Here is a 13,962-nt window from a genome sequence, read left to right on the forward strand (position 1 = left end):
TGAGCCATCTCTTCAGTCCCGAAAACAAGCTTTTAAGTTCATTTTTGTTTTAAAAGATAAGGTGGTAAGGCAGAAAGTGGGGCATGGTAGTGCCACACACCATTAACCCCAGTGCCCAGGAAGCAGAACTCTGGGAATTTTGTGAAGTGAGTTTCAGGCACATAGTGAGACCCTGTCTTAATTAACTAAGCTGGAGAGGTGGCTCAGTGGTTAAGAGCACTGACTGCTCTTCCAGAGGTCCTGAGTTCAATTCCCAGCAACCACATGGTGACTCACAACCATCTGTAATGGGACTTGATACCCTCTTCTGGTGTGTCTGAAGACAGCTACAGTATGCTCACATACATGAAATAAATAAACTTAATCTTTTTAAATTAATTAATTAGAGCCAAATAGTAAGGCCCCCACACTGACTTTTTGTCACCACATGCATATGTACATGCATACACATACACACACACATGTATATACATGAACATACACACAAAAACAATGAACAGAATAAAGAGACAACCTACAAAATGAAGAAAAATCTTTTCAAACTATTATCTGCTAAGGGGTTCATATCCAAAATGTATAAGAAATTCAAAGAACTGAAAGGTAAAAGAACACCCCATACTTTTATAATGAGCAAAAAAAAACCCCACAAAAATATGAATATACATTTTTCAAAATAAAACCTGTAAGTCATTGTTTTTGTGTGTATGTTCATGTATATACATGTATGTGTGTATGCGTGTGCATGTACATATGCATGTGGTGACAAAAAGTCAGTGTGGGGGCCTTACTCTTTGGCTCTAATTAATTAATTAAAAAGATTAAGTTTATTTATTTCATGTATGTATGCACATATATAATAATGCTCAACACCACCTATCATGAAACACAAATTCAAAGATTTTCACTACATTCCTGTTAGGTTGGTAATTACTGAAAATACAAAATATTGGTCTGGGGATGTAGCTCAGTGGTGAAGCACATTTGCCTGGCATGCTTGAGGCTCTGTGTTTGAGGCCCGGGCCCCATAAAACTATAAAAACATTAATGTAGAAAAGGGGGAACCTTTGCACACTACTAAATAAATACAGTCATTTTGTAAAACTATGTGTTCAATAAAAAGAAAACATTGAAAATAAAGTCAGGCATGATGATGCATACCAGAATTTGGGGAGTGGTTATTGGCAAGAAGATCCAAATTCAGGCTACATGAGACTTAGTCTCAAAACAAAGCAACAACAAATGGGAAAAGAAAGCCAACAACATGGCTCAGCTGGGAAAGGTGCTTGCTACGTGACCCGGCAGATTTCTGCAGATTTAGAAACCATGGAAAAATACGAGGAGAAAACAGACTCCAATTTCCAAAACGTTGTCCTCTTATCTCCACACACGCTCTATGCCATGCATGCTTCTGTCCAACACACATACATACAGAGAGGCGCGCTCGCGAACACACACACACACACACACACACACACAAAGGGAGCAAAGTTTTCTCATCACATTACTTCCTCCCAAACCCCAGGAGACTTTCCATACAAGACACAGAGCTGCCCTTGCTGTGGCTGCGGCGGCAGCTCTGCTCCTTGGGAATGCTGGAGATTCTTTCCTAAATTCACTCGGACTTTTCTTGCTTTTTACAAACTCAAAAGAGTGGCTGATGAATGGAGCTCTCCCTCCCCACCCCCACCCCCTCTTTCAGGGCACAGGGCATCTAATATGAAAGGATAAGGAGAGAAGCAGACAGAGGAGGCTATGTGCTCCTGAACAGAAGGCCTCAGTGGTGAGTCAGAAGGCAAGGAGCTTGGCAGACTAACCAACTTCAGAGCAGTACAGTTTGATCGGGATGAAATCTCTTCAAATTTACTAAGATAGGCTGTGTCTGGACACTGCCTGCACCTCCCTGGTTCTGTCTTCATGAGGCCAAGTGAGAATCCATTTGCTGAACATCTAGTAAAGGACATCTAATAATTGTATTAACAGTACTTTGATGGGAGAGTTGATGTAAGATTAGATGGGAACACCTCTCATGTGGAATAACTTGATTTTCTAGTCTTATAAATGGGATGGTATTTTTTATTTGTCTCAGATATCCACAAATAAGAAGGATACTCAGATCATTTGAGAAATCCTCTGAATTCATTCTCACATTTTTTTCCTAAACATTCAACTCCAAAGTAGTATGGATTTAAAAATACCCAACCAACAATAATCTCTTTATATCCATATCTAGCTATAACATACACACTGTATCTGTACTCAATAATAAAACAGTAACAGTCCAGAGATGGCAACACATTCCTGCAATTCCATTACTTGGGAAGCAGATGCTAGAAGATCGTACATTCATGGACAATCTCGGCTATGTGCTGAATTCCAGGCTAGCTTGGCCAACAAAGAGAAACTGTCTTAAAAATAGAGATAGATAGATAGATAGATAGATAGATAGATAGATAGATAGATAGATAGGTAGATAATACATAGGTAGGTAGGTAGATAGTAGATAGGTAGGTAGACAGATGGACAGACAGATGGACAAACAGACAGGCAGATAGATAGGTAGATAAGCAAACTGAGCATGCTTACTGTCCCAACACATGAGAAGCAGAGGCAGGAGATTAGAAATTCAAGGCTATCCTCAACTACATAGCAAGTTTGCAGCCAGCCTTAGCTACAAGAGATGAAACTTTAAAATAACAAAAAATAGAATAAATAAATAAACAGTAAAATTATAAGTAATATTAACACAAAAGTTCTATATGTTTTCCCTTCTGGCCAATATGAAATGCCCAAGACCTTCTTTTTTCTTTATTAAATTTGAGATTTGATATAATATACATTGAAAAATTAAAATCATATCTATCTTTTGAGCCAAAAAATGAACCTCTAGGAATCTACTCTGCAGATCCTTAAATTCTATGGCTAAGGTGCCGCCTGCAGAATTGCTCCTAATTACTAAAGTGAGAAAGAATATGTATGCTTTCCAATAGAGGTTTGGTTATACAAACTGCAGTCCATCCAGTGTTTGTGTAGAATAGCTGCATATGAGAATCACAAGAGTTGCTCTTTTGTATGTGCTACACAATACTGTACCACTGAGCTACCTCAACCTCAACTCTCAACATTTGAAAGTGTTGCAATCAGAAGATAGTGATATGCACAGCAGAGTGCAATATACTTCAGATCCACAGGGACACACTATGGCACACTTGCAACTGTCACTTGACTCAGTCCTTTCCTTAAAAATGAAATCAGTAGAGGATCATTTGGAAGAAGTGACAAGGCCTGAAGGGAAATGGGAGGCTAGTTCTGATGAATCACGCCTTTTCATCTAGAAATCAGAGAAAACCCGCTGACAAACAATTCTCCTCTGATCCCATGGCACCCGTGAAGCTCCTCTTTGAGTCTTCATATCACTTACTGTTTATGTCACCAGTGTGGAACAAATTCACTGGATAGTGAAATTTAATTTTTGAAGCCAAATTACATTAACATACCTGTACAGAGGTGATTAAAAACTCTTTTTCATGCACAAAATGAAATGAGTATGTAGTAAAAAGGCACACAGAACACTGTGTAAAGTCGGAAGCTGGACTGCAGTAGAGGTTTGGGGACATAGTGAGGCTACCAGAAAAGGCAACTTAGAGGCAATGATGACTTGACCTTTTCATTAGTGACTGGGCCAAGTCTGGAAAGGAGACAAGAAGGAGAGCAGAGAGTAGATTAAGGAGAATGATGCAATTTCTTTTTTCAAACGGGAGCTTATTTTGAGCATTACACATACCCTATTTATAGCTAATATAGTTTGACATATCTGTGTTTAAGCCAGAGCTATTTCACTCGTCTCTCTCTGTCAAAAGGCAGTCTTCCTTTCAGGCTCTCCTCAAAAATAGAATTGAGAATATTCCAGCAGGTGTTATGAGTTGATTGACTCTCAAGTAAAAATCACAGTGTACAATCACTTAAAACTCATTACATCGTAGAAACCTGGGGACTTGCCTTCTTTTAAATAGACATTTAGGTGATGTCACCGAATTTCACCATGGCGCCTACATGTTAATCATCTTCTCTTTCATCACTGTTTGTAGGCCTTGTTCGGAAGTGTTAGTCAGTACTGTGGATGCAAAACCTCTAGATATCTCTAAGACTCACAAGTGAAGACCACTGTAATACAAAGAGCCTTGGAACCTCACAAAGCAAGTTTTTCCCATCTTTCCTTTGTATGACCTCAAAATTAGCAGTGGTTTGACAAGTAAAACATCTCCATCTCCAGTTAAAACAAATTTGCCCTTTGAGCGAACACTCACCACAGTGTAGTAATTCTTGGTAAGTGGAGCAGTGTCAAATCCTTTGATAGCCTTAGGGGACAGAGGTCTCTCTGTAAAAAATGACATTTGGATATTGTTAATGTCATACAATTGATAACAGAGGACAACTGACATACTATGAAGAGTCGAAGTGGGAAGAAAAGGGAAATGGAGCTTCTTAAGTAGGTGGAAATATCACTTAACTGCACAAGATCAAAGTGCAATCTTCTTCTTCAGTCTCCTCAAGTTCCGAGAGGGGGGACCAGTCAAAGAGTTAATCCATAGTTCAGCCATGGCAGAGCCAGGGCGAGTGTCACTCACAGTTTAGGTTTATTTATAGAACTCAGGGTGTCCACTTAATTTATTCACAACAGGTGAGTGGAACCAAGGCAACCTGAAGTGTATTTGTAACTTACAAATTAACACACAAGCAGGAAAGAACATATACCACCCATGCCTTTCTTGGGGATGCCTACTGTGGCAACGATAAAATAAGAAGAATCTCCAAGTCACTGAAAATGTCTGTACAATTCTCCTTTTTCTCTATCATTTTAATACTATTACATTATATTAGAAAATGCTGCCTTTATTTTACACAGTTAATCTTAACCATTAGATAGTACCCATGGGATATCCTAGGGCATTCTTCCATTTAAAATGAAACACACGACACTCATATTTCTCTTTATGAGACAAGGCTTTACCATGTAACCCAAACTATCCTTGAACTCCTGATCCTCCTGCTTCAGCCTCCCAAGTGCCAGGATTAGAGGTGTGCACCACCACTCCTGGCTATAACCGTTTAGCAGCATCATTGCATAGTATCTTTACAGCCTGTGCTATCTTTTTCTCCATTCTGTTTTGTATTTCATTCTCTTTCTATATTATACACTGTTTTAAACTCTTTCTGAACATAGTAGACTTCACATAACCAAGTAAGAGTATGTCATCACACATTAACACTTCTTTTATAAATAATATTTTTCAAGTTATGAAACCTTTATAGGCCAACTCTAAAAATTTAAAAAAAAAAAAGAAAGAAACATAAAGGATGGCCTAGTCAGTCATCAATGGGAAGAGAGGCCCTTGGTCTTGCCAAGATCATATGCCCCAGTACAGGGGAATGCCAGGGCCAGGAAGCAGGAGTGGGTGGTTTGGGGAGCAGGGCAGGGGTAGGGTATAGGGGGTTTTCAGGATAGCATTTGAAATGTAAATGAAGAAAATATCTAATAAAATGAATCCTAATGATTTTGTCTTTTTTATTCTTTTCATGTATATTTATGCTTGCATGCACACATACACACATATTTTCTATAATCTTGTAATTCTAATATAATATCATTTTATGAATTTTTCCAAATACTTTTAATTTTAACTCTAATTATATTAAATTATTCCTAATATTTATTTGGGACTAAGTAGCATTGAAGACATTTTACTTATCCTTAAAACATGCTGAAAAATGAAGATCATCTTACTTTATAGAGGAGAGAAAACACCAAACCAGAGATGTGATACCCTTGGCCTAAGGCCATTCAGGTAGGAAATGGCAGAATCAAGGCCAAAGTTAAGGCATGAGTTGATAAAGAGGCTCTGCTCCCAATCAATAGGAATCTCAGAGACAGAGCTACTAAGGGGCTTGGTGAATAGTACTGAGCAGAAGCGGATACAAGACTTCAGTTATATCTGGGATGGCCACAGAAGGACTTGATCTGACTTCAGAGGCCTGTATATAAGAAAGCAAAGCAATTTCTATGTAGGGAGAACAAACAAACAAACAAACAAACCATGATGCCATATTCCAATATCAGTATTCAAAGGAGCTGTATGCCTGTAAAAATGAATGCCATTTGGACCATGCTCATAAGGCTTAAAAAACAGCAAAGAAAGCCAGCTTTGTTATTCTGATCATGAGTATTGTCCAGTTTCTGAAATCTGTGCTACTTCACAGTTCATCTTTGTCCACTAGTGGCTTATTAAAACTTTATAGATAACTAGAGATATGGCTCAGTGGTTAAGAGCACTCTCTGCTGCTCCTGAAGATCCTAGTTTGATTCCCAGCACCTATGTCAGAAGGCTCAGAACTTCCTATAGCTGCGGTTCAAGGAGGTCCTGATGGCTCTGACCTCTACAGGCACTAGCACTTGCTCACATAAACCCACACTCAGGAACATCTGCATTTACATGATGAAACCTTGGAAAGAAAAAGACTTTATGGGAACAAAACTGAGTAATGTAGAGCCACCGCACCTGTTCCTTAAGATTGTAGACAAGAATCGGGACCTGAACTCCAGGACTACGGTTGTGCCTGGTGCTCTTTCTTAGATTTAAAATTCAAACAGCATTTGGGAGGAAAGAGGATAGTCTGAGTCGTAAAGTTAGACCCTCTTGGGAGGAAAGGAAAGGAGAAGGGAAATGGAAAAGAAATGGAAAGGTGGAAAAGAGAAGAATAGAGAAGAGAAGGAAGGGAGATGAGGAGGAAGAGGGGGAGGTGAAACCAGTGAAAGCAGAAGCAGTCAGAGGAAGGATGAAGACAGGAATGAAATAATGAGCAATTATCAAAGTTTTATCAGGCACATTTGCCACAATTTGTAGGGATTTTAATTAGAACTTAAGTTTTTTTTGTTCAATTATTATTTAAACTGATCTCAATCAAAACAAAACTTTTGAGCCTCTTTCAGTGTGTCACATTCATAATCCCAGTCCTAAGGAGGCTGAGGCAGGAGGATTGTCATAAGTTTTAGACTAGCAAATGATACCTAGAGAGTTGCAGGTCACTGCCCCCCCCCCAAAAAAAAAAGAAAGAAAAAGAAAAGAAAAGAAAAAAGAGAAGAGAAGGAAAGAAAAAACAGAAAACCACTTTTTAGGTGTACAGCAAAGTCTAGAGCTGTACATGGAACATGCTCCATCTCCTTTGGTTTCAGAAACTAAGCAACGTCAAGTCTGGTTAGTATATGGATAGACGATATCAGCAAGATGTGGTCACCAATCAGAGGCAAGGCCAAGAAAAGTGCATTCCACTTATGGAGTGCCTACTAAGACACAGCCAAGGGCAGGGAAGGCTGAAGAAATGCATAATGCAATTGAAACACAATGTTCACTATGCAAAGAAGAATGAAGGACAATCATATACAAGAGAAGTAGATGCTTGGTGGCAGGGATAACTGAATGCAATGAAAAAGAGTTAGTGCTTTGAATATGTAAAAGACTGCAAAGGTGGGAGATCACAATACACCGAAAACATGTGAAATCGTCAAAGAGCAAATTTAATAAAGGGTTTACATTGTTTTGGTTTTTAAGCAATGAAATCATCAAAGCTCTAATGAGACTGTGAAAAAAGTGAGACAGAAAGAGAAAGAGAGAACAAATTACTATTATCAGGGGCTATGAGATGGCTCAGTGGATAAAAGCCCTTTCCAATATGGCTGACCACCTGAGTTTGATCCCTGTGAAGGAGCGAACTGACTCTCAAAAGTTGTCCTTTCAGTCTCTGCCTACACACACACACACACACACACACACACACACACACACGGGGGGGGGGAAGAGGAGAGAAGAGAGAGAGGATTCATTTAATTTTATTTTATTTTTATAAATCAATTACCAGCCAAGCAGTGGTGGGACACACCTTTAACCCCAGCACTTGGGAGGCAGAGGCAGGAGGATCGCTGTGAGTTCAACAAGGCCAGCTTGATCTTCAGAGCAAGTACCAGGATATCCAGGGCTACACAGAGAAACCCTGTCTCAAAAAAGCAATACTACTACCAGTAGTGGTAGTAATACCAACATCAGGAATGAAATAGGTTACTATTACTCGATTCTGGAAAATAGGGAATATTTTCTATTTAGTTTTGAGATGGGGTTTTACATATATGCCAGGCTGGCCTCTAATTTATTATGTTGCAGAGAACAACCTTGAACTCCTGGTTCTCAGGCATTCACAGCCTCAGTGCTGAAATTGTAGGTGTGTATCATGGTGGTTTACTCTATGCTGCAGACGGAACCCATAGCTTCCTACATGCCAGGCAAGCACTTTACCACCTGAGCTACATCCCCAGGCCCCAGTTTCTTGTGTTTTGTTCTTCTTTTGCTCTACATTCCTGCCTTAAATTCTCACCCTGTGAAGCTCTCTCTAAGTTCTGCCTGCACTCAGCAGCATTCAGCTAAGAAATAAATATGTGGAAATGCTGAGGGCTAGTTCCAAGTGGCCTAATCAGAACCATGAATGCATAGACATTTTTTGGTAGCATTGCTAAGGCATTGGAAAAACAGAGCTGGCCAGGTCCATTCAATTAATGACAAAGCATCAGTAAACATTTTTAACAAACAGCAATGTCACACGTGCACAGGAATAAGAACCTCCCTGTTCCTACTGTAAAGACTCCTTTGCAGTTCGTTTTGTAAGCTTACCTTGTTTTTTGCTGATGTCCAAATTTCTATTGCCTGTTGTGGGTGCCAAAAATAAACCTAGTGACAATTCTTCTGGACATGGAGCATGGATGTGAAACAGCTGGGGTATTAAAACAGGAAGTCCAAATCTAAAGCTCAACCCTAGCTTTGGTTTACAATGATGAGGAAGAGTAGTTTCCTAAGGGACCTTAATCCAAACCTAGTTAACCATGTACATAATCATCCTTCTCAACTGACTTAATGACTTCCTTAACAGGATCAGTTGGCAAAAATCAAATCTGTTGAAAATCTCCTCTTCCAACCCTGCTCGTTTCAACATGTTCCTGACATGGAAAATAAGAAGGTATCTTTCCTTGTTCCTTTCTTTGGCTTTTCGCTTCCTTTTCCTTTCTTTCCGTCAGGTTTGTTTTTAAGGTAAGATTTTGCTAGTAGCCCAGGCTAGCTGCAAATGCATGATCATCATCTTTAGCATGCTGAGCGCTGTGATTACAGGTGGAACCCACAATGCCTGTCTTGGAAAAAAGTGAATCACTAAACATACTGTATCGTAATAATACCTTCTCCCATTAATCTGCAAGCCAATGATGCAAGTGTCATTATTAAGCTTTTCTGTCCCACCAGTGTCCAGGACAATAATTAATAACCTAATCACAAGAAATAAGTCTTTGTTGGCTGGCCAGATGAGTGATAATGGATACCCTTAAGGAGTCCATCATCAAGGTGAACCTCTAGATTTGAAGTTCTCTTCCTTTGTCCTTGTAACCACATTTATTGGTTCTGTTTCAGCAATATCTTCTGCATTTATGCACTTTTCTTTCTCTCCACTGTCATTCACTATCTATATTTTCCAGGCCACAGCAGATGCCAGAACCACCACTTTGGGGAAGGTCAGCTATTTTTCAAACCACATATTTTCCTCTGTTTATAGAAAGTTTATTCAGATATAAAGAAGACTTCACTTGGGTCTTGGAATGTAGTTCACTTAGTAGAGTTCTTGCATAGTACATATGATACCTTGGGTTCTATTCCTAGCACCAAATAAACAGGGTATGGAGAACAAGCCTGCAACCTCTGTACTTAAGAGATACAAGCAGGATCAGAAGCTCTGAATTATCACCTTTTACATAGTAGATTAAAGGCAATCTTGGGTTATGTGAGGCTCTATCTCTAAAAGAAAAAGTATATTAAAACACTTATTTTCAGAAAAAAATGTATAGAACTGTAGCTCATAACGTTAAGCAAAATAAGCTAGACTCAGAAAGATAAATAGTACATATTTTCTTGTCATACACAGAATCTAGATTATATATGTAGACATCAAAGTATAAAGATAACTATGAGGGGAGGGAACAGTCTTAAGAGAGGTGTGGTGGTTTAAATAAGAATGTTTTCCCTTAGGCTCATATTTGAATGCTCAGTCAACAGGGAGTAGAACTGTTTGGTGGGATTAGAAGGATTAGGAGGTGTGTCCTAGTTGGGGTAGGTGTGGCCTTGTTGGAAAATATGCCACTAAGGGTGGGCTTTGAGGTTTCAAAAGCCCATGCCAGACCCAGTTTCTCTTTCTGTCTGCCTAGGGATCAGGATGTAGTTCTCAGAGCCTGCCTGCATGCTGCCATGCTCCCCACCACGATAATAATTGGACTAAACTTCTGAAACTGTAAGCAAGCACCCAATTAAACACTTTCTTTCATAAGAGTTGCCTTGGTAATGGTGTATCTTCACAGTAATAGAACAGTGACTAAGACAAGACAGGAGAGGTGAAAATAAGGGTGATGTGTGGGAGAAGGAAAATATGGCATATTTTCTTTTATGTAGAATCTACATAATATGTATACACACATATAATGCCATTAAAGCAGAAGTGGGGTTATTCATAGGAGGAGGAGGAATAGCAAGGAATGTAGAGGAAAGCTGGGACAGGGAAGTAGAGAATATATAGATATAATAATGAAACTCATCATCTTGTATATTACCTTTAAAAGTTAATGTTTAAAAATGTTAGTAAAAAGTAAGAAGCAACTTGAAATAGCCCCACCCCTCCTCATGGAGCTATAGCTCAAGGGTCCAGTCTGTTTTTATGATTTTATTTTCAAGGAAAGGCATCCTACATGCTGCTCGGGCCTTCCTATACACATTCTTTAACTCACTCTCTCTACCCTTCCACCAGTCAAAAATCTTCTGAACCAAATTCAAGGGCTTCCCCTCAACTTAGGATATTGCTAATCAAATTGTTTGTTCACTGCTCCAATCACACTTGCTTAGACCTTTACCTGTATTGCCGGCTCTGTCTCATGCTGTTACTATAGGTTAAGCACATAAGCCTAGGAAGGTCCCAGGGGCAGAGCCCATGAGCAATATTGTTACAAACACCCTAAGTGGTTAGCAGATACTCAATGGATAAGATGAATGCAATTTTAACAACTACTTCACAAAATTCATTTATTTTACAATATGATATTTTTCTGTTTCTGAGCCTGGACTTTTTACTGGTGTATATTCATTGCATATAGCATGAGGTGGTATCTACACAATTTTTTCAAGTAAATCATATACTTTGACCATAATCACCTTACACAAATATTTGTATTTTGTTTTGCTCTTGATTTTTTTTGAGACCAGGTTTCACTCTGTAGCCCAGGCTGGCTTTGAGCTCATGGGCAATCCCCCGTCTCACTCTTTGAAGTGCCAGAAATTGCAAGCATGAGCCATCACACCCAGACATTTAATAAATATTAACTAAGCATAAACAAAGCAGAAAAGCATATCTGGTCTCGTGGTCCTTACATTTTGAAAGGTTAGATGTGGGCAGTAAATGAAATAAAGAAGTAACTATGTTGGCTATTAGGGGAAGGAAAACAAAGAGCAAAGGTTGAAGCAGGGCAGAGAGATGGAGAGAGGCAGCAGGGACAGAATTCATCTCTGTCCTGGGTACCTCAGGAAGGTGCTAGCTACAATGTGCACAAGGGAGCAGACCTGAAGGTCACAAAGCAAGCAGCAGTGCTGAAATCTGAGGAGAGCATTGCCAATGACTAGGCAACCAGGTAGGCCAAGAGGCCAGTGTGCATAAAATGGAATGGGTGATGGGAAATGAACTCACTAAGGACAAGGTTGGCTAGCACTACCATGGTGACATAGGTTTTTATGCTTTCTGGGAGGAGCCATGATTTGGGTTTCCCCCGATTACTGAGTTTAGACTAGATTACAGAAGTGACAAGGACAGCAACAAGGAAGATGAGGACGCAATGACACTGAGCTACATGAGAGATGCCCATGTGTGATCCATATACATCAGATCCTATGCGTTTCTCTTTAAAAAAAAAAGATTTGTTTATTTCACTTATATGAGTACACTGTAGCTGTCTTCAGACACACCAGAAGAGAGCATCAGATCCCATTACAGATAGTTGTGAGCCACCATGTTGTTGCTGGGAGTTGAACTCAGGACCTTCGGAAGAGCAGTCAGTGCTCAACCTCTGAGCCATCTCTCCAACACAGCAAATTCTTCTTGTCTCTTTTTGCTGTTGTTTGATTTTGTTTTTAAGACAGGGTTTCTCTGTATAGCCCTGGCTGTCCCCCTATGCTCTCCTTGCATCACAAGCTTCTTGGATTCTGAAACCTGACCCACCCTCAATAGCAATAGTGGGATGTTTCAGAGATCAGGCTCAGAGCTTGATATCCTAAGCCTGAAGGGAAAGGAGACCAAGGCCTAGAATGCTCCATAAAAGATCAGGCACATTGCTGTAAGACATCACAGTGAGAGACATGCTGTTCATTTCCAATGCCCTGTAAGCAATGCTTGGAATTTTCAGGCGAGGCAGCAAAAGCTGTTCCTTTTAGTTTTGCAGATGCAGCCACTGTACAAGGGAGCATCACTGTCAATCTAGAAAATGGTTTAGGGATCCTGACAACCAGACTATGTCAAAGGGAAGATACAGCAGGGCGTAATGGTCGGCTGGAAAAATAATCAGAACCAAGAAATTCCAGGCAAGGCCTGTGAAAAATACTCCATAGCTTAAAAGATACGTCTCAATTCCCAGTAAATGAAAACGAGGTCTGGGACTCGGGATCAGAGGTAAATTGCTTTACCCAGCATGTATTAGGTAGGACCATGCCCAAGCATGACAAAAACTGATGAGATGTCTGTACAAACAAATATTTATAAATCCTCCACAACACAAACACATTCCATTAAATGGGGTGTTCCTCTCCCCTATCCTAGAACACAGAAAGTGATACAGCTAAGTTACATCTTAAGTTTTTGAAGGAATGTCTTCTAAGAGTGACAGTTATCTGAGAATCACTGTGGAGGAAGAAGGGACTTCATTAACTATACTATACTTACAAAATATTTTATTTTATTTAGAGTGAGCCTATATTTTCATTAATTAAAGGTATCTTTGTAAAAAGATATTCTGTATATATGTGAGCATGCTGTGGGGGGGGTAGGGCACTCCGGCCATGCTGAGGTCAAAGGGCTGCTCTGTGCAGTTGCTTCTCTCCTTCCACTTTTCCATGGGTTCTAGGGATCAGACTAGGGCCAAGCTGTGAAGCAAGCACCTTCACCCACAATGGTTCACTGGACCACAGTATTGGGGTTTTTTTTAATTAAAAATTATTTGTTTGTTTTAGGGGGCATGCACTATGGTGCATGTATGGGGGACAGAGAGCAACCTTTGAGAGTTATTTCTCTCCTACTGTGTGGCTCCTAGGGATTTGAACCCAGAATGTCAGGCTTGGCAGAAGCGCCTCAATCTGCTGGGCTCATCCATTTGAAAGCCTTAAAATAAAATAAAAAAAAAAAAAAACAAGAAACTCACACAAAAGGAGCAATATACTGGGAATCCAGCTACTGAAAGGAGCCCTTGGGTAAACATTTTTTTAATTAAAAATATTTATTTAAAAATGAATAGCTGTAATAACAGCACGTTTATCTGCTTTATCATGTACTATAATAAATTGGTTCTAGAAGGGTTCTATTGATTTCTGTTGTTAGTTGGTTTATTTGAGACAAGGCCTGGTGTAGTCCTAGCTAGCCTAGAACTTCTTTTACAGGTAAGGATAACCTTAAACTCTTAACCTGCCTGCTTCCACTTTTCCAGTGCTAGGATACCAGCTATCTGCCACAAGACTCTGCTAACTTTGCTTGTTATTCCAAGAAGAATATGCCTTCTTCTTCTTCTTCTTCTTCTTCTTCTTCTTCTTCTTCTTCTTCTTCTTCTTCTTCTTCTTCTTCTTCTTCTTCTTCTTC

The 13,962-nt window shown here is 39.6% G+C and overlaps 1 protein-coding gene across 10 annotated transcripts in view; it reads right to left on the reverse strand.

Moving 5' to 3' along the window:
- Arhgef6 (Rac/Cdc42 guanine nucleotide exchange factor (GEF) 6) overlaps nt 1-13,962 on the reverse strand; it is a 107,274-nt gene that overhangs the window by 53,432 nt on the left and 39,880 nt on the right. For all 10 annotated transcript variants that reach the window (XM_006528314.3, XM_006528315.3, XM_006528313.3 and 7 more), the window contains one exon: nt 4,305-4,375. In XM_006528314.3, coding sequence (XP_006528377.1) covers nt 4,305-4,375 — 71 coding nt within the window. The remainder of the gene's footprint in view (nt 1-4,304; nt 4,376-13,962) is intronic.

The sequence above is a fragment of the Mus musculus genome, chromosome X (genome assembly GCF_000001635.26).
Source record: "Mus musculus strain C57BL/6J chromosome X, GRCm38.p6 C57BL/6J".
In the NCBI taxonomy this organism is placed as follows: domain Eukaryota; kingdom Metazoa; phylum Chordata; class Mammalia; order Rodentia; family Muridae; genus Mus; species Mus musculus.